We start from the raw sequence: 26894 nt of genomic DNA on the forward strand, positions 1-26894 counted from the left end.
AACATTTCAAAGATGCACAATTAGGACGTAAGTCCTAATGCTATCTTGGTGCTGGAAGTGTAGCGCTTCTGGGCTGCGTAGCACAATCCTTGTTGATTTAATTTGATGCAAATGACGCATTTCACTGTATGTTTCAATGTACTTGCGACAAATAAAGCTAATCTTCTCTTCAATTTTTATCTTTGATCAGGTAGAACTGGTCCTCTGATAATTGCTGACAGCTGAGGTGAATGTTAAACCTAGTACCTTCTTGCAAAATACAGTGTTGGGGCATTTTACTTGAGTTCGTTCAATATTGAGTGCAGATATGGGAATTAGGTGAGGTAGGAGAAAGAGGTACTATCTTTTTTTAACGTGAAAATCTTGGTTGAATGCATAAGGAGCACGACTGTAGAAATCTGCATCAAGAGTTTGAAAACTGGGATTTAAAAGTAAGGCGCAACTACAGAGGAAGACAGGAAAGTCATTAGCATGATTACTGTGGCTTTTTTGCCCTTCTGTCTTACAGGGGTTTGCTCTAAGTTACAATCCAGTAGAGAAACTGTAACTAAAAGTGATTCCTTAGTAATTTGTCTAAATTTTCTTTAAATTTATTGTAGCTGCCTGTAAAATCTAATTTTAATTAGTTGTTATGACACAATTGTCAGGGAGCTGATGTGATGTGGCTGCAGTATATAGGAGCCAGTGCAAATTATTGTGATCTGGAGCAACACTGTATTAAGTGTCTAAACCAGGGGTTTCCAACCCGGGATCCACAGACCCCTCATTTAATTGTAGGGGTCCATGGCATAACAAAAGTTTGGGAACCCCTGGTCTAAACGGAAACTTCAGTGCCTCCAATTCAGTGATTTGGAGTCTTTAAGCAGTTATGTGTCAAGGAGGGAGAAAGTTACCTGCTCTGTTACAGGAGACAGTCAGATCCTTCAGATCGTGATTCCCTCTTGTAACAGAGTACTGAAGATCTGGTCAGTAGATGGGGACATGGGGTGTGGCTGTGAGTGGGTTTGAAATAAAGTTTCAGAAATCAGAATTGAAGAAACCTTAGCCATTTCACTTGCCCTATAGGCTGTTAGATGAGAGTTCCTGGTGAAGACTTAGAGAAAAATGACCACTGTATTATGGCTATTTTGTGTGACTATTAATAAAAGAGACAACAGCATAGTTAGGACTTTGGAAGAGGTTCTGTTGAGAGAGAATAAATATGCATTATGTAAATACAAATAAAATAATTTCAAAAGCAATGATCTCAAGATTGCAACATGAAATTTGTACAAAGTGGTAGAGGCAGGTTCGATATTGTCATTTAAAATAAAATTCGATAGGTATATGGGCAGGAAAGGAATGGAGGGTTATGGGCTGAGTGCAGGTTGGTGGGACTAGGTGAGAGTAAGTGTTCAGCATGGACTAGAAGGGCCGAGATGGCCTGTTTTCCGTGCTGTAATTGTTATATAGTGATGTGGTTATATGGTTATAAATTGGTGTAGGGTCAGAAAGATTAGCGGAGCTGAAAGATTGGTGTGGGAAAATTCATTATCAATTTCTGATGCATTGGCACCAGCACTGGGGAAACATAAATGTTCTATTAGGAGAGGCTTCTCTTGAGTTAGACCCCCATCATTGCCCTAGCAAGTCAAGTACGGTAACTAGGAATGTAGATGTATCTTTAAATTAAACAGTTGTGGGAAAGGGGTAGTGGGGAGGATTCAGTTGAGAGGAAATGTCGAAAGTACAAGCAGGTGGAAGATTCCGGGCAATGATAACCAGAATGCATCAGGAAGGGACAGATAGCGTGATGTAAGAAAGAGGTCATCTGCATATCAGCCAGAATAAGGAAAAGTGGTAAAATCACATAATGTAAGGCTTCTCATCTCACATTCATAACAAGAGAGAGAACAATGATCAGACAATCATGAGCAGATGTGAGTAGATCACCATGACAAAAATGTGGTTGCAAGGAGACTGGGACTGGAGTAATTTGGAAGGACAGACAGGAAGGAAGAGTGGTGAGGTAGCAATATTATTAAAAGTCCAGCATAATCCTAACAACAAGGTCAAGAGTGCTTCTCAGCCTTTTGGCTAAGACCAGATGTAGTATCTGTGAGGATCCACTTGAGATAGATCTCTGCAGGTGCTGACATTGAGAATGGAAGAGGGACTCATCTGTTCAAGTGACATCATCAAGAGGTTAATCATACAGGTGGATCCTCATACTGATTGGGAAAGCTATCTGACACTCCTTTTCCAACAATCAACGCACAGTCAGAATGGCTGCAGTTACCAGCGCATCGGCAGAGGGCCTGGGATCTGAAATACCATCAGGGTGGCAGTGAGGGGAACCCCTTCATCAAGGACTGCTTCATTAGGAATGTCCTGCTGGAGTACTGCAGCTTCAAGGTTAAGGACATCTTCTGTGTCCAAGACTTTGTTGGTAACGGCTTCTTCAACATCATCTTTGAGAATGTGGCAGGATGGCAGAAGTTGCTACAAGGTTTTTGTGAGGAGGGGAATGAGGCACTGCTGTCACTGCTAAAGGTGCAGGTGCTCTTCACTGTCAAGGTGCAGGTGCTCTTCACTGTCAAGGTGCACATCTTCAACATGTCCTCATTTGTCCCCATTGTGGACATCCTCACCTTTTAGATTTGTGATGAGGCAAATCATGAAAAGTTCATCCAGGGCAGATAAATCATAATATTATGGAATTTAAAAACTGAGTTTGAAAGGAAGAAACATGCAGCAAAATTTAAATAAATCAGGCACAATTTGCTAAAATGCTCTGGCAAAATAAGGTACGGTAAGATAGTAGATAAGAGAGTGCTAGATATTCGAGGAAATAATTCATATTTTTAACAAAGATAGAAGCCATTGAGAGAGAATGAAAGACTTTATGAGAAGGATGGCCCATCCATTGTAAACTGAAGAAGTTAAGGACAGTATCAAATAGACAGAAAATACTTATAAAGTCACAAGATTAGTAGAAGGTCAGTAGATTCGTGAAACGGAGACACCTCTTTTTCACTTATTAGGGGGAGAGAGAGCCTGTGGTAGTCGAATTACTGGGTGAACAAGTAATTTTTGGGGTACTGCAATTCTGTGTCTTTATTGATGCCTTGCTGCATGCTTGAGCGCTCAGTGGGGTGTGCCAATGCTCTTTTGCTGGGTGGGTTGTTGCTTTCCTGCTGCTTATGTTTGGGGGGGAGCTGGGTGGGGGCTTTGGGGTTCTAACATTTAACTGTCATTCTTTCTTTGGGGCATTCCTCTGTTTTCGTGGATAGTTGCAAAGATAAAGCATTTCAGGATGTATATTGTATACATTTCTCTGATATTAAATGTACTTTTGAAACCTCTGTTTATGAAAACTTTAAAAAGCAACAAAGGATGACAAAGTGAAAGAGAGTGAGGAAGTAGATTATCTAAGTACACCAAATATAAAAACAGATAAAGAGAGTAAAAATTATTGTCCTCTTAGAGGATGAGATGGAAATTAATTTGGAAGAAGGAAACTGCACAGATTTGGGACATGTTTTTCTTAATCTTTATTTGTATCAGAAAGCATCCAAATTAAATCAGAAAATCAGAGAAGAAAAGGAGGGAGGCTCCTTTTATCTATTATCGTTGGACAAAAATAACATACAGCCTAATTGGAGCAAAAGCCTTCAAACCTTCTGGATCTTAGGGCCTGCTTTCTGGGTCTTCTAGGAAATGGCAGAGATGGACAATGAATTGGTTTTGATCATATAACATTCTTTAGAATTTCTTTAGCAAATTGTTCATTGTTCCAGATGCTATTTATGTTCCTGATTGTGTTCCACTTGCATATATCTCATCTGTTCATTTTCCAAAGAGGGCAAAGATCTGAACTTGCTGAAGAGTCCCAGCAGGTTGGAGAATTGTAGGTTTAATGTCTCTATTTAAAAAAGGACAGCAGATTTACCAACATATGTCATGGGGAAAGGCATTAAACTGATTATTTAAGAACTAGCAGCAGGATATTTAGAAAATCATTATATATCAATCTGAGTTTATAAAGGGGAAATTGTAATTAACAAGTTTGTTGAGGATATAATGAGTATATAAGGGTGGATGAATGGACGTCAATGGAAGAAGAGTATTTGGATTTCCAGAAGTATTTTGACGAGGTACCACAATATAAGTTTCTCATGCAACAAACAATCCATTGGAAAAACTCAGCGGTCAAGCATCTGTGGGGGGAGGGGAGGAATTGTCAGAGTTTCAGGTTGAAACAACCTTACATCAGCATCAGGATCCTGCATTGGGTTTCGACCCAAACATTGATAAATTCTTTCCCTGTTTAGATAGCAGATTGTTACTCCTGATTCCAGCATCTGCAGTCTCTTGTGTCTTTTAACAGTGGCAGGTGTTCGGAGAAATATTTTAGAATGGATAGAGGAATAGCTAATTAATAACAAAAAATATATTATGAATTTATGGTTGGCAGATTGTAAACAATGGGCTGCCTCAAGGATCAGTGATAAGACTTCCAAGATTTATAATCTCTGTCACTTATTTGGGTGAAAGAACATAATGTACTCTATCCACATTTACTGATGATATAACTAATTACTTGTCACATGTCTATGTTAACTTCTGTATTTCTGATATGAAGGGTAGCCAGTTCTCTCTGTACTGTAGCATCCTGTAGCCCCTCTTCATTTGGATAACATCTTACCATTATGCAGCTGCCGTTTAGGGCAGGAATGCAGATTCCCTATCTCTGTCTGTCCTTGGCCATCTTCTCTATTATGCCACAGATATAGTTTAGGGTCCTCAGTCACACACATATATTCTCCATTTCTGTTCCTGCAAAATTTTTTTGACTAGTCAGGGTTGTTAGTCCTGAGCTGAATCCCCAAACCCCCAAACCTGGAGGACCAGTGGACCACTTTTAGTCTGGCCTCGACCCTTTGACCTTATTTGGCATGGGTGACCCTACCAACAGCTAAAGCACAAAGCCCTGACTCCAGCCAGCATTGCTCTCTGGGTTATTGAGGCATCCAAACCTATGGCAAGGTTGTGGTCCTCTTGGAGGTGATGATATAAAGATAAATGAAAAAGTGAATTGTGAGGAGAACACCAGAGACATGGATAGTTTAATGTAGTTAAATTGATTAAATGTAGTTTTATACAAGAAATATTTTGTAATCTTCTTTGATGGGAAGAATAGTGGTAAGATGTTATCCAAATGAAGAGGGGCTACAGGAGAACAGTACAGAGAGAACTGGCTACCCTTCATACCAGAAATACAGAAGTTAACATACACATGTGACAAGTAATTAGGAAGGCAAATAAATTTTAGCTTTCCTAGTACTTATAGCCTATTCTTTCATAATCAATTTTTGGCACAGTTATAATGACAATTTGCAGATGGTTTAATCGGTTGATCACTGCGTTAAAGAGTTGCTTATGAGGAAAGATTCAAAAGGTTGGCTTTATGCTTGTTGGACTTCAGTAGAGTGAAAGGTGATTTTACTGAAACAAGTAGGATTCTTCTAAGAGAATTGTAAGGAAGTCAAGGGTGAAATGCAAGCCAAGATCCAGGGATTGTGTTCCCACATGGCCGATCCCTGCTTCTTTTCCTTATGTTCCATTTTTATGCAATCGGGGGGAATTATGATGAATCTATTTCGTTAGATAACAAAATACTGTGGATTGTTTATGAGAAATTGTTTAAAATATCTTTCTGTATACAGCAGTGTTGAGAGCAATAGGGTTTAATGAATTATGTGCATTTATTTTTCCTTTCAGGATCTCACTCAGCACTTTACAGCAGTGTGATAAATTTAAGTAATGTCATGTGAAGGAACGTGTCAATCAGTTTGTGTGCAAAAAGGCACACAAACAGAAATAGTTCAAGTTCATTGTCATCTGCCTGTACACACGTCTATAAAACAAATGAAAGAATGTTCTTCCGGACCACAGTGCACCTACACAACATATACATCACACACAGCACATAAAACAAAATATCATACTATAAATCAGTTAATAAAATATAATTCAAGATGCACGTAGTGAAGTGTAGCACAAATAAACAGTAAACAGCTCGCTGTCCTAGTGATAAGACCTCAGTGGTGGAAGGGTATTCAGTAGTCTCACAGCCTGGGGGAAGAAGCTGTTACCCAGTTTGGCAGTCCTGGTCCTGATGCTTCTGTACCTCCTTTCTGATGGTAGTGGGTCAAAGAAGATCATTGAGGTCTCTCTTCCTGCCATTTCGGACATTTACACTACACGCTGCATCCGCAAAGCAAACAGCATTATGAAGGACCCCACGCACCCCTGATACAAACTCTTCTCCCTCCTGCCGTCTGGGAAAAAGGCTCCGAAGCATTCGGGCTTTCACGACCAGACTATGTAACAGTTTCTTCCCCCAAGCTATCAGACTCCTCAATACCCAGAGCCTGGACTGACACCTTATTGCCCTATTGTCTTGTTTATTATTTATTGTAATACTTTGTGGTGAACTACATATACCTGTCTAGACACGCCCCTCTGCTGACTGCTCCTGTGGCTCCTCCCACAGACCCCTGTATAAAGGCGATTGGAGGCACTGCTCCTCCCTTAGTCTCCAGGATGTTGTGTGGTGGTCTCTTGCTGCTAATCGTGGTCTCTTGCAGCTAATAAAAGCCTATCGTTCGCCTCCCGTCTCCGAGAGTTATTGATGGTGCATCATACTTGCACTGTTTTGTGCACTTTATGCAGTCCTGGGTGGGTCTGTAGTCTAGTGTTTTTTTCTGTGTTTTTTTTATGTAGTTCAGTCTAGTTTTTGTACTGTTTCATGTAATACCATGGTCCTGAAAAATGTTGTCTCATTTTTACTGTGTACTGTACCAGCAGTTATGGTCAAAATGTCAAGTCAAGTCACTTTTTATTGTCTTGAAAGAGTTGGTGGGGTGGGTGGTAGGGATCCACAACAATGCTTTGGGCCCTTTGTCTGCAACCCTCCCAGTAAATGTCACAAATAGGGGGGAAGGGAAACTCTGATGATCCTCTCGGCGGTTTTTACTATCCTCTGTAGGGTCTTGCAGTCCAATGCCTTGCAGCTTCTGTGATGTAGCCAGGCAGGGCACTTTCAATAGTGCTCCTGTAAAAAGTTATTAGAGTGGAGTTGGGAAACCTTGCACCCCTCAGTCTCCTCAGTAACTGTAGTTGCTGCCGTGCCTTCTTGACCAGTGAGGAGGTGCTGTGGGTCCAGGTTAGATTGCCTGTTATGTGCACACCAACAAACTTTCACTCTCTCCACAGCAGAGCCATTTATGTGTAATGGAGAGTGGTCGACCTGAGCCTTCCTGAAGTCCACAGTCATCTATTTTATCTTGTCCACTGTGACTCAGGTTGTTGTTCTCACACCATTTAAATGACTATTTTGTGTTGGTCTTCACGGTGAAGGACACATCTAAAATGCCAAAGAGAAATGTTATGGATGCGATGGGAGATGAGGACCTCGATACGATAGCTATCACTAAAGAGGTAGTGCTGAGCAAACTTTGGGCCTGGAGATAGCTAAGTCCCTTGGTCCTGATGGAATGCATCCCAGGGTACTGAAAGAAATGACAGAAATTATAGTAGAGGCTTTGGACTCTGGACAATGGGCAGGTCCCAGCAGATTGGAAGATGGCAAATGTCATGCCACTATTCAAAAAAGGATGTAGGCAAAAGGCAAGTAACTGTAGGCCAGTTAGTTTAATATCTGTAGTTGGGAAAATGCTTGAAGCTATCATTAAAGAAGAAATAGCAAGGCATCTGGAGATAAATGGATCAATCAGGCAGACACAGCATGGATTCAGCAAAGGCAGGTCCTCTTTGACAAACTTACTGGAGTTCTTTGAGGATATAATGAGCACAGTGGATAGAGGGGAACAGATGGATATTATTTACTTGCATTTCCAGAAGGCATTTGATAAGGCGCTGCATAAAAGACTTATCCATATGGATATATAGTGTTGGGGTGAAGTATTAGCATGGATAGAGGATTGGTTAACTAATAGAAAGCAGAGATTTCGGATACATGGGTGTTACTCTGAATGGCAATCAGTGGTGCGCAATGTGGCACAGGGGTCGGTGTTGGGCCCGCAACTGTTCACAATATACATTAACGATCTGGAAGAGGGGACCGAGTGTAGTGTATCTAAGTTTGTTGATGAACTAAATTGAGTGGAAAAGCAAATTGGGCAGAAGATGTGGAGTCTACGGAGAGATATAGATAGGTTAAGTGAGTGGGCAAGGGTCTGGCAGATGGACTACAATTGTTGGTAAATTTGAGGTCATCCAGTTTGGAAGGAAAAATAAAAGAGCAGATTATTATTTAAATGGTAAAAAATTTGCAGCATGCTGCTGTGCAGAAGGATTTAGGAATGCTAGTGCATGAATCACAAAAGGTTGGTTTGCAGGTGCAGCAGGCTATCAAGAAGGCAAATGAAATGTTGGCCTTCATTGCTAGAGGGATTGAATTTAAGAGCAGGGAGGTCATGCTGCAACTGTACAGGGCCACACCTGGAGAACTGTGTGCAGTTCTGATCTCCTTACTTGAGAAAGGATATACTGGCTTTGGAGATGGTGCAGAGGAGGTTCACCAGGTTGATTCCAGAAATGAGGGGGTAGACTATGAGGAGAGATTGAGTCGCCTGGAACTGTACTCATTCTTTTTAGCATCTAAAGAAATGACACATTCTAATATTTTGGGTGAAGGAGTATAAATAATATTAATTAATTTTCTAATGTTAAAAGATGAGTAGCGGTTTTTAATAAATCCAGTCTGATCTTCAGAAATAATTCGAGGTAATATATTTAAAGCATTTGATAGAGTTGAATGGCCATATTTATTTAATACATTGCAGCATTTTAATTTTAGTTCAAAATTTATATCATGGATTAAATTAATATACTATAAACCCTTGGCTTTGGTCTTTACCAATAATCAAAGATCTCCCTTTTTTCAGTTATTCCGTGGTACAAGGCAAGGCTGTCCTTTCAGTCCTTTACTATTTGACATTGTTTTGGAACCTTTAGCTATAGCCATTCGTGAATCACCTAATATTTTGGGTATTACTCGTGGGGAAGGGACGTATAAGTTATCATTATATGCTGATGATTTGTTACTATACATATCCGACCCTGAGAGATCTATTCCTGCTATTTCGTCCTTGCTTGCCCAGTTTAGTAACTTTTCTGGTTATAAATTGAATTTTAATAAGAGTGAATTATTTCCATTAAATATGCAAGTTCCAATTTATAAACATTTACCATTTAAAGTTGTTACAGATTATTTTACTTATTTGGGTATTAAAATTACCAAAAAACATAAAGATTTATTTAAAGTTAATTTCTTACCTTTAATTGACCAAATTAAGCAACTTGCTACCAGGTGGTCTCCATTATCTTTGTCATTGGTTGGTCGAATTAATGCTATTAAGATGATGGTATTACCCAAATTCTTATATTTATTTCAAGCATTACCAATTTTTATTCCTAAATCATTTTTTGATATTATTGACTCCAAAATATCTTCCTATCTGTGGCAGAATAAAAATCCTAGACTAAGCAAAAAATATTTACAGAAGCCTAAGAAGGAGGGTGGTTTGGCTTTGCCAAACTTGAGATTTTACTATTGGGCAGTTAATATACGATATTTAATATTTTGGACACAAGAATCAACTATAGCAGCTTGCCCACAATGGGTAAATTTGGAATGTAAATCTGTACAAGACTTTTCATTGTTTTCAATTTTAGGATTTTCACTTCCCTTTTCTTTATCTAAATTGAATAAACAAATAACTAATCCTATAGTTAAACATACATTGCGAATTTGGTTTCAATTTCGTAAATTTTTTGGTTTGAATAAGTTCATCTTATTAAGCCCTATAATATCTAACTTTCTTTTTCGGCCCTCTTTTATGGATCAAGCTTTTGTTTTATGGAAAACAAAAGGTATAACATGTTTTCATGATCTATTTTTAGATGATAGCTTTATGTCCTTTGAACAGCTATCTAATAAATATAATTTACCTAAAACTCATTTTTTTTTTTAGATATTTTCAAGTTAGAAATTTTTTGAATAATGAGTTACAGTCTTTTCCAAAACTATGTCCATCGGACATTACGGAAAGAATTTTAGCTCTGAATCCTTGTCAGAAGGGTTTAGTAGCTGTCATTTATAATATGATCATGAAAATACAGCCAGAAGTATCAGAAAAAATTAAGAAGGAATGGGAAAAAGAACTTCATTGTCTTATACCCACTGAGCAATGGGAGAAAATTTTACTATTAGTCAATTCGTTTTCTATTTGTGCTAAACATGCCCTAATACAATTTAAGGTTGTACATAGAGCTCATATGTCTAAGGATAAACTTGCTCGATTTTATTCTTATGTTAATCCAACCTGTGACAGATGTCATTCTGATGTTGCTTCATTGAGACATATGTTTTGGTCTTGCCCTTGTTTGCAAAATTACTGGAAAGATATTTTCAGTATTATTTCAATAGTTCTGAATATCAATTTCCAACCGCATCCTATTACTGCAATTTTCGGTTTACCAATGGCAGATAATAGTCGTTTATCCCCCTCATCTCGATGAATGATTGCATTTGTTACATTAATGGCTAGAAGATCTATTTTATTGAATTGGAAAGAAATTAATCCTCCAACTATATTTCAGTGGTTTTCTCAAACTATCTCTTGTTTGAGCTTAGAAAAAATTAGAAGTGTTGTCTTTGACTCTTCAGTTAAATTTGAAGAAACTTGGAGACCATTTATTCAACATTTTCATATGAGTTAAATTGTCTTTTCCTAAACCTCACTTTTATTATCCTTAATTATTTGGATGGAGGTTCGGAGTTATTGGCACTACTGTATATATTTGACATTATGCAATGGCCCAAGTTGGTTAGTGTTTTTTTCTCTCTTTTTTTTTAGTTTTTTTTTTATTTCTTTTGTTCATAAATACTATGAGTTTGGGAGGTTATTATATATTGATTATAATATATTTGAATGTCCACTTAAACTATTAACTATGTACTCTCAAACTCTCTGTATTCATGTTTCATTTATGTTTGCTTAAAAATTAATAAAAAGATTTAAAAAGAAAGGAACTGTACTCATTGGAATTCAGAAGAATGAGAGGAGATCTTATGGAAACATAATATTATGAAAGGATAGATAAGATAGAGGCAGGTGAAACTAGAACTGGGGGACATAGCCTTAGGATTCGGGGAGTAGACTTAGGATGGAGATGACGAGGAACTGCTTTTCCAAGAGAGTAGTGAATGTGTGGAATTCTCTGCCCAATGGAGCAGTGGAGGCTATCTCAATAAATATATTTAAGGCAAGGTTGAATAGATTTTTGCATGGTAGGGGAATTAAGGGTTATGGGAAAAAGGCAGATAGGTGGAGATGAGTCCATGGTCAAATCAGCCATGATCTTATTGAAAGGCAGAGCAGGCTCAATGAGCCAGATAGACTACTCCTGTTTGTATTTCTTATATTCTTATGTTTTTAAGCCTCTCTGCCTCCTCTCTGTATGCTGACACATTATTGTGCTGATGAAGCCAGCCACTGTAGTGTCACCAGGGAACTTGATAATGTGGTTTGAGCTGGATCTGGCAGCACAGTTGTGAGTCGCAGCATTAGCAGCAGCTGACTGAGCACGCAATCCTGGGAGAGACTAGTGCTCAGAGTGGTGTAGTTTAAGAATATAGGATTATATAGAAAATACAAAATTCCATCAAAAATATAAAATTGTTGCAATACAGAAGACCATTTGATTCTTCAAACTACTTTTTTTGTAGAACAATCCTGTCAGTTGTACTTTCCTTTGCAACAGCCCTACCATTACATGCAGTGTCTTGTGTCCAGTTGTACTTTCCTGCCTGTAGCCCTGCAAATTATTTTGCCTCAATAGTCTTTGCAATTCCCTTTTGAAAACGTGGAGCAGAAATTGAGCTGCTGCAAGAACCCAGCAGGTCCAACAGCATTTAACACTACTTGTAGGTGTTACTTGCGGATGCTGCTTGACCCTCTGGGCTATTTTTTTAGTAGTTTATTTGTTTGTCCAGTATTTGCTGAATCTTGTGTCCCCCCCCCCCTTTAAAAACCCTAAATTGAATCTTCTTACTAACAACCATGTAAGCAGCAAGTTGCAGATAGTAATCAATTGGTTTAAAAATGGTTTTCTTCATATCCCCTTTTGTCAATCACTTCAAATTCTTGTCTCCTACACCTTGAGCTATCATGTCATATAAACAGCTTTGCTGTAGTTCTTCCCTCTGAATCTATTGTGATCTTTTACAACTCTATTACAGCTCTTCCCAGACTTAGAAAACATAGAAAACCTACAGTACAATACAGGCCCTTCGGCCCACAAACCTGTGCCGAACATGTCCTTACCTTAGAAATTGCCTAGGGTTACCCATAACCCTCTATTTTTCTGAGCTCCATGTACCTGTCCAGGAGTATCTTAAAACACCCTATCGAATCCGCCTCCACCACCGTCACCAGTAGCCCGTTCCACGCACTCACAACTCTCTGCATAAAAAGCTTGCCCCGACTTCCCCTCTGTACCTAGTTCCAAGCATCTTAAAACTGTGCCCTCTCGTGCTAGCCATTTCAGCTCTGGAAAGAGCCTCTGACTATCTGCAGGATCAATGCCTCTCATTATCTTGTACACCTCTATCAGGTCACCTATCATCCTCTGCTGTTCCAAGAAGAAAAGGCCGAGTTCACTCAACATATTCTCATAAGGCATGCTCCCCAATCCAGCCAAATGCACCCTCTCTATGGTTTCTACATCCTTCCTGTAGTGAGGTGAGCAGAACTGAGCACAGTACTCCAAGTGGGGTCTGACCAGGGTCCTATATGGCTGTAATATTCTTAACCACAGAGTCAACCTGCACAGCAGCTTTGAATGTCCTATGGACTCAGACCCCAAGACCCTTCTGATCCTCCACACTGCCAAGAGTCTTACCATTAACACTATATTTTGCTATCATATTTGCCCTACCAAAATGAACCACCTCACACTTATTGGGTTGAACTCCATCTGCCACTTCTCAGCTCAGTTTTGCATCCTATCAATGTCCCGCTGTAACCTCTGACAGCGCTCCACACTATCCACAACACCCCCAATCTTTGTGTCATCAGCAAATCCCTCCACTTCTTCATCCATGTCATTCATAAAAATCACAAAGAGCAGGGGTCCCTGAACAGATCACTAAGGCACACCACTGATCATCGACCTCCATGTAGAATATGATCCATTTACAACCACTCTTTGCCTTCTGTGGTTAAACCACTTCTGGATCCACAAAGCAATGTTCCCTTGGATCCCATGCCTCCTTACTTTCTCAATAAGCCTTGTGTGTGGTACCTTATCAAATGCCTTTCTGAAATCCATATACACTACATCTATCTTCATCTACCTTCATCAATGTGTTTAGTCACATCCTTAAAAAATTCGATCAGGCTTGTAAGGCACGACTTGCCTTTCACAAAACCATGCTGACGATTTCTAATCACTCCAAATGTTCATAAATCCTGCCTCTCAGGATCTTCTCCATCAACTTACCAACCACCTGAAGTAAGACTCACTGGTCTATAATTTCCTGGGCTATCTCTACTCCTTTTGTTGAATAATGGAACAAAATCCACAACCCTCCAATCCTCTAGAACCTCTCCTGTCCCCATTGATGATGCAAAGATCATCGCCAGAGGCTCAGCAATCTCCTCCCTCACCTCCTAAAGTAGCCTGTGGTACATCTTGTTTGGTGCCGGTGACTTACCCAACTTGATGCTTTCCAAAAGTTCCAGCACATCCTCTTTCTCAATATCTACATGCTCAAGCTTTTCATTCTGCTGTAAGTCATCCCTATAATTGCCAAGATCCTTTTCTGTAGTGAATACTGAAGCAAAGTACTCATTAAGTACCTCTGCTATCTCCTCCAGTTCCATACACACTTTTCCACTGTCACACTTAATTGGTCCTATTCTCTCATGTGTTATCCTATTGCTTGCCACATTCTTGTAGAATGCCTTGGGGTTTTCCTTAATCCTGTCTGCCAAGGCCTTCTCATGACCCCTTCTGGCTCTCCTAATTTCTTTCTTAAGCACCTTCCTGCTAGCCTTATAATCTTCTAGATCTCTATTATTACCTAGTTTTTTGAACATTTTGGAAGCTCTTCTTTTCTTCTTGACTCGATTGACAACAGACTTTGTACACCATGGTTCCTGTACCCGACCATCCTTTCCTTGTCTCATTGGAACATACCTATGCAGAACTCCACACAAATATCCCCTGAGCAATTTCCCTGAGAATATCTGTCCCAATTTATGCTTCCAAGTTCCTTCCTGATTGCCTCATATTTCCCCTTACTCCAATTAAACACTTTCCTAACTTGTCTGTTCCTATCCCTCTCCTATGCTATGGTAAAGGAGATAGAATTGTGAATACTATCTCCAAAATGCTCTCCCACTGAGAGATCTGACACCTGACCAGGTTTATTTCCCAATACCAGATCAAGTACAGCCTCTCCTCTTGTAGGCTTATCTATGTATTGTATCAAGAAACCTTACTGAACACACCCAATAAACTCCACCCCATCTAAACCCCTCACTCTGGGGAGATGCCAATCAATATTACAATCTCCCACCACGATAACCCTATTATTATTACACCTTTCCAAAATCTGTCTCCCTAATTGCTCCTCGATGTCCCTCTTACTATTGGGTGGTTTATAAAAAACACCCAGTAGAGTTATTGACCCCTTCCTGTTCCTAACTTCCACCCACAGAGACTCCATAGACAATCCCTTCATGACTTCCTCCTTTTCTGCAGCCATGACACCTCTTTTGCCTCCCTCCCTGTCCTTTCTGAAACATCTAAGGTCTGGCACTCAGAGTAACCATTCCTGCCACTGAGCCATCACAACATCATAGCTCCAAGTACTGATCCACGCTCTAAGCTCATCCACTTTGTTCATAATACTCCTTGCATTAAAATAGAAGCATCTCAAACCATTGGTCTGAACGTATCCCTTCTCTGTCACCTGCCTATCCTTCCTTTTGCACCATCTCCAAGCTTTCTCTATTTGTGAGCCAACCTCCCTTTTCCTCCATCATTTCAGTTTGGTTCCCACTCCCCAGCAATTCTAGTTCAAACTCTCCCCAATAGTCTTAGCAAACCTCCCCGCCAGGATATTGGTCCCCCTGGGATTCAAGTGCAACCTGTCCTTTTTGTACAGGTCATTCCTGCCCCAAGTGAGGTCCCATTGATTCAGAAATCAGAATCCCTGTTCCCTGCTCCAATCCCTCAGCCATGCCTGCACCTCACTCTATTCCTATACTCACTGTCATGAGGCAGTAATCCCGAGATTACTAGCTTTGTGGTCCTGCTTCTCAACTTCCTTCCTAACTCCCTGTAGCCTGCTTTCAAGATCTCCTCCCTTTTCCTGCCTATGTCATTGGTACCAATATGTACCACGACCTCGCCTTCCCACTTCAGGATATTGTGGACGTGATCAGAAACATCCCAGAGCCTGGCACCTGGGAGGCAAACTACCATCAGTGCTTCTTTCCTGCAACCACAGAATCACCGGTCTGAGCCCCTAACTATAGAGTCCCCTATCACTGCTGCCATCCTCTTCCTACGGGGATACAGGGCCAGACTCTGTGCCAGAGGAGCAGCTACTGTTTCTTCCCCCCCCCCCCCCCCCACCACCCGCAGTACTCGAGCAGTACTTATTATCAAGGAGTACAGCCACAGGGATACTCTCTAGCATCTGACTCCTGCCCTTCCCTCTCCTGACTGTTACCCATTTATCTGTCTCCCGAGATCCCAGTGTGACTACCTGCCAATAGCTCCTCTCTATCAGTTCCTCACTTTCCCTGACCTGATGAAGGTCATCGAGCTGCATCTCCAGTTCCATAACACAGTCCCTAAGAGCTGCAACTTGATGCACCTGGCACCAAGCACAGAACACCAGCCTCACTCACATTCTTCCTGTCTGTATTCTACACAGGCAACCTACCTCGTCTCGGCCCATTATCTTTGAAGTCCGGTTGAGCCAAAGCCTTCCTACTTTGTTGCCCACTCCTCAGATGGTTGTTCCATAATGCTATCTCCTTTTAAACTCTTCTCACTATTCTAACTGGCTGACGTCCATGCGCTTGCGCAGTCGTGCCCCAATCAAGCCTCTGAAGAAATAACTTTGCTCTACGGTGGGCAACCTTGTTGCTCAAGCCCAAGCTTAAAAGCTGATATCCCTCATCCCTGAAACCATTCCGGTAAATCTTTTTTCGCAGCTTCTCTAGGATATTCATGTCCTTGCTAAAGTGTTATAACCAAGGTTAGCTATACAGTATTGCTGTACTTGTAGCCTTAACGATAATCGAGGTTCAACCTAATCTGAACATAATGTTGACAATTTGCTATATTGTTTTCTTCTCTCTGAAGGACCCAACCTGTTGGGAAGATGTTCTAGAGAAAAATAGGATCACTGGCGTCTGCCAAGCAAAAGACTGTAATGGAACAGTTGCAGTAAGTTTGCCTTTGAAGCTTGTATAATTATTAATATATCTCGTGCTTTTAAAATGATAATCTACTGTAATTTCATTTGGTTGTGCAAGAATTATAAGCAGCTGTTTTAGGATGAAGCCCTATGTTGAAAAATGCCATTTCCTGCTCTTACCAAATTGATTTACATTTATATACTATCTTTAACATAGTAAAGCACTCCAAGACACTTTATATATATATATATATATATATATATGGTATCAAGCAAGGAGTGACATTCAGTGACTTGTGGGTGTTATGTTTTGTATCTCCAGAAACTACTTGAAAGAAAAACATGGAAGTCCAGAAAACTCGTGTATTTAGTTTCTTTTCTTTAGTGAGGCATGCACGTATGACTTTGTGGCATATTGTTGTTCGTCCTTCGGAGTCAAAGGCGACCACGACTTCTGTCAGGTGGAGGGTTTGTGACCGTGGGTCCGGAGGTGACTGGTGAGGCCAATCCGGGCCCTGAAAGCTCGCCCACATGTGGGACACACAAGGGTAGGTACTGCAGTGGAAGTGGAGGTAGCTCGAGCCTTGCGCGCGGCGTTTCCTCTGAGCCTCTGCGGTGCGTCTGATTTCAGCTGCATACGCTTCTTTAGTGGTCCTGCTCCACCAGGTTGGGCAGTCCAGAGCAAGCGATTCCCAGCTTGATGTTAAGGTCTTTGAGGGACACTTTGAGGCAGTCTTTGAAACGTTTCTTCTGCCCTCCAACTGAGCGCTTGCCCTGGCTCAGCTCTCCATACAGCAGCTGTTTTGGTAGTCGACTGTCAGACATCCTGACGACATGGCCAGCCCATCTGGCTTAGGCTTTCTGTAGGAGGGTGTAGACGCTGTGGGTGCTAGCCCGCTCCAGGACCTCCGTGTATGGGACTTCGTCCTGCCATCGTACGTGGAGAAGTCTGCGGAGGCAGCTCAAGTGGAAGTGGTTGAGCTGTTTAGCGTGTCTGCTGTAGACAGTCCAGGTCTTGCTGGCAAAGAGGAGGGTGGTGAGAACCACTGCTCGGTAGACCTTCAGCTTGGTGGTAAGGCTGAGTCCTCTCCGCTCCCATACATTCTCACGGAGTCTCCCAAAGGTGGCACTGGCTTTGGCAATTCTGTTGCTGATCTCTGCATTTATGTTCATTGCTCGTGATAGAGTACTTATCTGGGTAGTACTCTAACGACTGCCAGTAGCTTCTGCCCCTTTACTGTGATGTGCGGTTCCTGGTAGGGCTTTCTGGGTGCGGGCTGGTACATAACTTAGGTCCTTTTGGTGCTGATTGTAAGTCCAAAGTTGTCACAGGCTCATGAGAAGCAGTCCATTTCTTGCTGCATCTTCTGCTCTGTGCTGGCATTGAGGGCGCAATCATCAGCGGTGTGCTGGCCAGGGTAAGGTGAAGCAGGCTATGTTTGAGGCACCTTTTCTAGCCCCTTCCTCCATGGAGGTGAGCAGAGCGATTCCTAAAGAGGACTGCTCAGACACCCAGGGGGCTGCCGAGCTCCACTGCTGCTTCATTCCAGCGGAGAACGACCCAATGTCCTGGGCCGCCTGCGTGCAGGTTTGTGACTACAGCTTCCAGTGTATCCACACCTGCTGCTTCGCCACTCGCCCATTGCCACAGGACTTGAAGTTTTTTAGCGGAATGGGTTTGGAGTCATGACTTGCGCTTGACTTGGATTAAAGTGAGGGAGAGTTGCGCAAATCGTCAGCCTCACTCTCTCATCCCGACCTATCTGTATCCAGTTGCAAGATGGAGTCGAGACAGCTGGAGATAAGTCGGGATGCAGTGGATGGCCAGCAGTGTCTTACGTGTCTCACTGTGCCCTGATTGCGCTCCACAACGCTTTGCTGGGTCCGCCTTTCTATTCGTTGGACTGCCAAGTGGTGGTCTCCTCCACGTAGTCCGCAGAATTCAGTCTTCGCATGCGTAGGTAGACAAGCCCTAACTCACTGAGGGTTTGAGGCCCATCGGCTACCCTTACCAGGTTTTGACGGCCAGTCGAAGCCGTTGCCCGGGGTGTGGCCGCTGTTGCATGCAAACAGCTCCGAGGAACCACTGGTGAGAGCTGAGTGTCAGGTGAGGACCAATGCAGATGAACTACTCAGAAGAGTACGACGTGTTCCCCGTCAGAGGTACTACCTCTCCCTAACACCCCATACACCATGACTTTGTGGCATAAAGGCCTCTGCCATTCATATACTTTTACATCTAACCCATAATGAATTATGTGAACAAACAAAGAATGCTTAATCAAACAATATATTTCCAATCATTCTCAAGTGTTACTGAAATATTACAAAGTAAATAAACTATGTTGGGGATCATAGAACAGATGACCAACTGTTTGGTAGAGTCCTGGAGAAGGGTCTTGGCCTGAAATGTTGATCGTTTATTCATTTACCTGGATGCTGTCTGACCTGCTGAGTTCCTCCAGCATTTTGTGTGTGTTACTTTGCTAAAGTGGATAATTTATGAGGACTGCCAAAATGGAGGATAGAAAGGTGAAAACGTTTGGGGGAAGGAATTCCACAAGCTATTGCATAAGTGAATGAAGATTTGCTCAAATATGATAGATAGATAGATAGATAGATACTTTATTCATCCCCATGGGGAAATTCAACTTTTTTCCAATGTCCCATACACTTGTTGTAGCAAAACTAATTACATACAATACTTAACTCAGTAAAAAATATGATATGCATCTAAATCACTATCTCAAAAAGCATTAATAATAGCTTTTAAAAAGTTCTTAAGTCCTGGCGGTAGAATTGTAAAGCCTAATGGCATTGGGGAGTATTGACCTCTTCATCCTGTCTGAGGAGCATTGCATCGATAGTAACCTGTCGCTGAAACTGCTTCTCTGTCTCTGGATGGTGCTATGTAGAGGATGTTCAGAGTTATCCATAATTGACCGTAGCCTACTCAGCGCCCTTTGCTCAGCTACCGATGTTAAACCCTCCTACTTTGCCCAAAATAAATGAGCAGGAGGACAGAGTTCTAGAGCAGATTATAGAGGAAGGGGTTTTCCCTAATTAGAGTTAGAATTTTTTGGTTTTTATTTTGGGTTTAATTCAGGAGTTTTTATTACTTTTATTAGTATTTGGCGAAAAGTTTTTTTTCTTATTTAAAAACTTTGGTCAATTTCAACCTAAGCACAACTGAACCAAAATAACAAAGTCATAACTGACTTAATATGTCAGTGTGCTGATCCTGAAAGCTACGTTGTGCATCTGTTCTATGATTTGAAATCTATGCATCCTACTTGCCCTAGGGGAATACCTGTGTAGAAATTTGAGCCATTTCTGGTTGATAAAAGTTGGCTCTCACTCTGTTTCTATTTGGGGAATAAGTGGATTTTGTCATGTATACAAACATGCATGAGAGTTGATGTTAATCTACTTTGTAAATGGAGAGGAAGTGGCTTTGGTTCTGAAAGTGACTCTGTCAGACTCTTTGTGAACTGAAACTGTCAACTATGTGGTTGAATGCTGAAGAATACTTATAAAATTTGGACTGAAATCCCTCAAATGGCGATGCCTCAGAAAGGCGGTATCCAGCATTAATGAACTTCACTATCCAGGTCATGCACTTTTCTCATTACTAACATCAGGGAGGTAGTACAGGAGCCTGAATACACAAACTCAATACTTCAGAAACAGTTTCTTCCCCTCTGCCATCAGATTTCTGAATGGACAATGAACCCATGAACACTACCTCACTAATTTTGCTCCATTTCTGCACTATTTATTTATTTTTTTATATATGGTGGTTTCCGGTTAATTGGGCCATCGGTTAACTGGGGCAGCCGCTCACTTAGGACAACTCTTAAAGAACAAAAACTAATCGAGAAAGTAGCTAAGATTCCCTTTGTTTCTTTGGGACACCGTACTTGCAGGTTGAGTCGGTGGTGAGGAAAGCAAATGCAATGTTAGCATTCATTTCAAGAGGTCTAGAATACAATAGCAGGGATGTGATGCTGAGGCTTTATAGGGCACTGGTGAGGCCTCACCTTGAGTATTGTGCCCCTCATTTTTGGGTCCCTCATCTTAGAAGATGTGCCAGCATTGGAGAAGGTCCAGAGAAGGTTAACAAGGATGATTCCAGGAATTAGAGTTATCATATGAGGAATGATTGATGGCTCAAGGTCTGTACTCATTGGAATTTAGAAAGATGAGGGGGGATCTCATTGAAACCTTTCAAATGTTGAAAGGCCTAGACAGAGTAGATGTGGAAAGGATGTTTCCCATGGTGGGAGAGTTTAGGACAAAAGCCTCAGAATAGAGAGGTATCCATTCAAAATAGAGATGTTGGGAAATGTCTTTAGCCAGAGGGTGGTGAATTTGTGGAATTTGTTGCCACATGCAGCTGTGTGTGGCTAGGCATAGCTCAAATACCATCTATAAATTTGCTAACAATACAACCATTGTTGGTAGAATCTCAGGTGGTGATGAGAGGGCGTACAGGAGTGAGACATGCCAACTAGTTGAGCTTTGCCTCAGCAAGAACCTGGCACTCAACGTCAGTAAGATGAAAGAGCTGATTGTGGACTTCAGGAAGGGTAAAATGAAGGAAAACATACCAATCCTCATAGAGGGATCAGAAGTGGAGAGAGTGAGCAGTTTCAAGTTCCTGGGTGTCAAGATCTCTGAAGATCTAACCTGGTCCCAACATATCGATGCAGTTATAATGAAGGCAAGTGAGTGACTATACTTCATTAGGAGTTTGAAGATATTTGGCATGTCAACAAATACACTCAAAAACTTCTATAGATGTACTGTGGAGAGCATTCTAACAGGCTGCATCACTGTCTGGTATGGCGGTGGGGGGCTACAGGACAGGACCGAAAGAAGTTGAAGAGGGTTGTAAATCTAGTCAGCTCCATCTTGTGTACTAGCCTACAAAGTACCCAGGATATTTTCAAGGAGCGGTGTCTCAGAAAGGCAGCGTCCATTATTAAGGAGCTCCAGCACCCAGGGCATGCCGTTTTCTCACTGTTACCATCAGGTAGAAGGTACAGAAGCCTGAAGGCACACACTCAGCAATTCAGGAACAGATTCTTCCCCTCTGCCATTTGATTCTTAAATGGACATTGAACCCTTAGACACTACCTCACTTTTTAAAAAATATACAGTATTTCTGTTTTTTGCACAATTTTAATCTATTCAATATACATATACTGTAATTGATTTCTTTATTTATTTAATAATATTATTATCTTTATTGTATTTTTTCTCTTCCATATTATGTATTGCATTGAACTGCTGCTGCTAAGTTAATAAATTTCACGTTCTGTGGAGGCCAGGTCATTGGGTGTATTTAAGGCAGAGATTGATAGGTTCTTGATTGGACATGACATCAGAGGTTACGAGGAGAAGGCCAGGAAATGGGGTTGAGGAGGAGAAAAAAAAGAATCAGCCATGATTGAATGGCGGAGCAGACTCGATAGGCCAAATGGCCTAATTCTGCTCCAATGTCTTATGGTCTTAATTGGGAAGGAGACAGGCTATCACATGCACTGGACTGGATGCAAGACACTATACTGTGCTGAGAGTAAATGGTTGCATCACTTGAGTGTGCTTGTCCATTTGGGCCAACTGAAGCTGATTCAAAAAATGGTGATTGTTGATAATTGGTGATTTTTAACTTTTAAAAAATTTAAGACCCTTGCTAAGGTGCCAAGAAAATATTTGATACTGGGCAAAAGAATTACCCCACTGGACCAAATTAAAAGCCTCTGGTGCCCATTGCATGCAGGATAAACTACAAGAAGAATGGGCATTATGAAAGCGACGACAGGGAACATCCCAAAAATGAAAGTGTGAAGGTAAGGATCCAGATGGCCTTCAAAGGTTCAAAGGTTCATTTATTGTAAAAGAATACAGCTCTGAAATTCTTCAGTTCTCTGGGTAGCCATGAAACCAAGAAGGAAAAGAAATGCAGTGTGATCATCAACCCCCAAATCCCACCTCCCGCAAACTAAAATGAATAAAAACGGAACAGGCACAGCAGCCCCCAATTCCTTTCTCCCGCACAAAAAAAAACAAACAAAACAGATCCGGCACATCAACCCCCAAATCCGTCCTCCCACACAAAAAAAATGAACAAAATGGATCGGTCATACCAACCCCAAATCCCTCCTCCCACACAAAAAAATGAACAAAATGGATCGGGCATATGAACCCCAAATCCCTCCTCCCACACAAAAAAATGAACAAAATGGATCGGGCATACCAACCCCAAATCCCTCCTCCCACGCAAAAAAGTTAACAAAACGAATCAGGAATATCAACCCCCAAATTCCTTCTCTCGCACAAAAGAACAAACAAAATGGATCAGGCACATTGGCCCCCAAAACCCCCTTCCCGCACAAAAACACTGAGAAGGTTGGGTGAAAAACACAGGAATATAAAAACTATAAGATTAAAAAAAGTCTATAATCCAAAGTCCAAATCAAAGAAGCAGAAAAAACTTGGACAATGCTCTTCATAGTGCCAGGCTGTTCCCTCTCTGTTACAGAGCAACCCATCAAATGGCAAGCAGCTACTGTTCACTCTCTGCACTCGCTTAAGTCTCCCTCATCACTTTAATCAGTGAACAATGGGAGATTTAATTGGCAAAATGAAACCAAACAGCAGCTTGTGCCCCATCCTGCAGCCTGCCGCTATGAGGTTCGTGCATGCTGCCTCTTCCTCTTGGAATCCTCTTGGAGACTGCAGAGTGCCGGAACACCCAAACGATCTCCAAGCTTCCACACTCACCTTGATATTTCAATCACCCTCATTGCTTTAATTGGCGAACAGTGGAAGCTTTAATCAGTGAAATGATGTCACCATCCTACAACCTTTCCAATGGCAACTGGATGATGTGTGCATGACAGTGGACCAATATTAAAAACAAATACTTTATTACATTATTGAGAAGCTAGATAAGAAGCTGGGTCATGAAGATTTTAAATCAACAGATGGCCGATTATCTCGATGGAAATATAGCCACCACATTAAATTCAAGAAAGCACACAGCAAGAAAGGTAGTGCTGATGTTGTAAGTGCAGAAATATGGACATCTACAAAACTCCCCAACTTGCTTCAAAATTTTGTGCAGATGATATCTGCAATACTGATGAAACAGGCATTTTTTATTATGATTCCCTTTGATACACACGACACTATCAAGTTTATTGAAAGCAAAGTTGTGTTGCTCAGGTATGTCAGGAACTGATAAAAAGAAATAGTTGGTTATTGGGAAAAGCATCAAGACTCAATGCTCTGCTAATATGAATGCATGGATGACTTCCACAGTTTTTAAGAACTGGCTGATGAGTTAGGATATGAAGCCACAGCAGAAATGAAGCAAAGTTCTTGTTGACAGTTGTGTAGCACACCCTGATGTAGAATGTTTGAGAAATAACCAGCTGGATTTTCTGTCTGCCAGTACAGCATCCTTGATGCAGCCAATGGATATGGGAATCATAAAAAATTTAAAGACATTGTATCGCAGAAAGTCGGTGAACCACATTCTCAAAGCAATCGAAGAAAATGTACAGATATCGTCATCAACAGCCAAGGAAGTGAGTGCAAAGGTTAACCTTTTACAGGCAGTTCAGTTTGTCAGTGATAGTTGCTGAGAAATAAGCAGCAAGCCAATTCAGAACTGTCTTGCTCAGTGCAATCTCAAGCATTTAGGTTGCAGATGCTGGAAATGGCTGGGAGTTAAAATGAAACGATTTCACTATTTCATCAATTTAGGAACTACAAACACTTTGAAGGTATTGACAATCATTTTGAATCTCCTTCCTTCCTTCCTCCACTTATTTTTCACACCACTTGTCATCCAGCCACTTCGGACCAAAGTGGCTGCGATAATTACAGCGGCATTTCACTCATTAGCATCACTGGAAAACTGTTCACTCATGTCATCCTAGGAAGGCTTCAAGAGGTCGCCGAGAGGATCTACCCAGAATCACACTGCAGATTCCATGCTGAAAGATTAACCACCAACATGATCTTCTCCCTGAGACAGCTTCAGGAAAAGTGCAGAGAGCCGAAGAAGCCCTTGTATGTCGCCTTCATCGATCTCACAAAGGCGTTTGACATGGTCAGCAGAAGCACGCTCTTCCAGGTCCTCCACAAAATTGGCTGTCCCCCAAGGCTGCTAAAGCTGATTCAATTCTTTCACGATGACATGAAAGACACAGTCCAGTTTGATGGATCAACTTCAGTCAAGCAAGGATATGTGCTTGTCCCAACTCTATTCGGGATCTTTTTTGCAGTACTCCTGAAACAAGCCTTTGAGAATTCAACAGAGGGCGTTTACCTGCACACAAGATCTGACGGGAAACTGTTCAGTCTGTCAAGACTCAAAGCCAAGTTGAAGGTGTGAAAAGCCCTAATCTGTGACATGCTGTTTGCAGATGATGCTGCTGTGGCAACTCACTCAGAAGAAGAGTTCCAAAGACTGATGGACTGCTTCTCTCAGGCAAGCAAGGCCTTTGGTCTCACAAAAAGCCTGAAGAAAACAAACATCCTAGGACAGAAAGTCACTCGGCCTCCAGCAATCAGCATCGACAACTACACCCCTGAGGCTGTTCATGAGTTCACTTATCTGGGATCGACCATCACAGACCTGGAGCCTGAACTCAACAAAAGGATAGGGAAAGCTGCCATGATTCTGTCTAGACTCACCAAGAGAGTATGGAACAACAGCATGCTGTTCAAGCATACCAAGATACAGGTCTACACAGCTTGTGTTGTCAGCACCCTCCTCTATGGAAGTGAGACGTGGACCCTGTATGCTCACCAAGAAAAGAGGCTGAACACCTTTCACCTGCGCTGTCTCAGACACATCCTCCAGATCTCATGGAAGGACAAAGTTACCACCAACAGTGTCTTTGAACAGGCCGGGCTGCCTAGCATGCAGACCCTTCTGAGACAGCGTAGACTGCAGTGGCTGGGGCATGTCCACAGAATGGAGGATGGAAGAATACCAAAAGACATCCTATATGGGGAGCTGGCCTCTGGCAATCCACCAACTGGACGGCCCCATCTGTGCTTCAAGGATGTATGCAAGAGAGACCTGATCGACCTGGAGATCAGCGTGGATTGTTGGGAAGAGCTAGCAGATGATCGTGGCAGATGGAGGCAGGAACTCCACCAAGGGCTCGAAAGAGGTGAAGAGAAGCTGAGGCGGATGGCTGAGGAGAGGCGCATATGCAGAAAACAGAAACGTCAAGAAGTGGACCGACAGGACACTCATCACACTTGTGCTATATGCGGCAAGAACTGTCACTCCCTGCTGGGCCTCTTCAGTCACAATCGATGCTGCAGACTACCGTGATTAGATTTTTCAAGGGCGCAACTCCATGGTCTTTTGCGACTTACAGATGCCTATACCTGTCGTCCAGCCAACCGTGTATCCCATGGACAGTAGCACTGTTGTTGTGGAACCTTGCCCATTTTGAAAGCGAAGTGTAAAATCTGTATGTTTGCCTTTCATTGGAAGTATGGAGCTTTATTGATGGAAAAATCTATTTTTCTGAGTGGGCCTTCAGTTCTTCTTTCTCAGTTTTCTTTTCCATTAAAACCGATTGTGATAGGCCTTGCACACAAACTGTCTTGGAGACAGTAGTACATCAAAAGGGCACTTGAAATGGGCTGAGGTTCTGTCTTTCAGAAACAACCAAGAGTGCTTGAAGAACAACACTTCTACCAGAAAAGCAAAATGTTCTAATACAACACTTTGGTCAAGCTATTAATGTTCAAAAGATTCTGGATCAATGTTTGCATACAGGAATGTTGGCTATCCAGCATTCATATAAAATTATGCAGAAAATTACCTATTACTTTAATAGCTATTTAAATTAAAAGTTTAAATTATTTATAACTGCATATTGCAAGTCCTGGTTATGCAATCTCTGAAGAGTAATGATAATGGTTGGGGTTACCCGTCTTGTAAAGACCCTGTCCATAAGAAGGCAAATGCAAACCACTTCTGTAGAAAAATTTGCCAAGAACAATCATGGCCATGGAAAGACGGAAGACCATGATCACCCTCATCACACAACACAGAATGATGATAATAACTTTAAGTAATAGGATGTCTCTACCGGCATTATTGCTCAGCTATGCTTCAAGAGTAACTTTTGCCTTTTTAAGCTCATGTTCCACTCAGTGTGCTGGTCCAGTGTACCGTAAGCAACTTTCAAAAGAGGTGATGTGCTTTGGATGGTATGATACACTGTGTTCACGCTAAGTGGATGTAATGTATAAAACAACATAATTGACAATGTTTAGACCATGATTCAACATTTGTATAATTGAAACAGTGCTCTTGCTATTTGAAGATTCTTGCCGT

General features: G+C 41.6%; 1 protein-coding gene across 1 annotated transcript in view; it reads left to right on the forward strand.

Annotated features, from left to right (window-relative positions):
• prkn (parkin RBR E3 ubiquitin protein ligase) overlaps positions 1 to 26894 on the forward strand; it is a 1122674-nt gene that overhangs the window by 523396 nt on the left and 572384 nt on the right. Inside the window, exon 5 of the mRNA XM_073051587.1 lies at positions 16459 to 16542. Coding sequence (XP_072907688.1) covers positions 16459 to 16542 — 84 coding nt within the window. The remainder of the gene's footprint in view (positions 1 to 16458; positions 16543 to 26894) is intronic.

Source organism: Hemitrygon akajei, chromosome 7, assembly GCF_048418815.1.
Source record: "Hemitrygon akajei chromosome 7, sHemAka1.3, whole genome shotgun sequence".
NCBI classification, from domain to species: Eukaryota; Metazoa; Chordata; class Chondrichthyes; order Myliobatiformes; family Dasyatidae; genus Hemitrygon; species Hemitrygon akajei.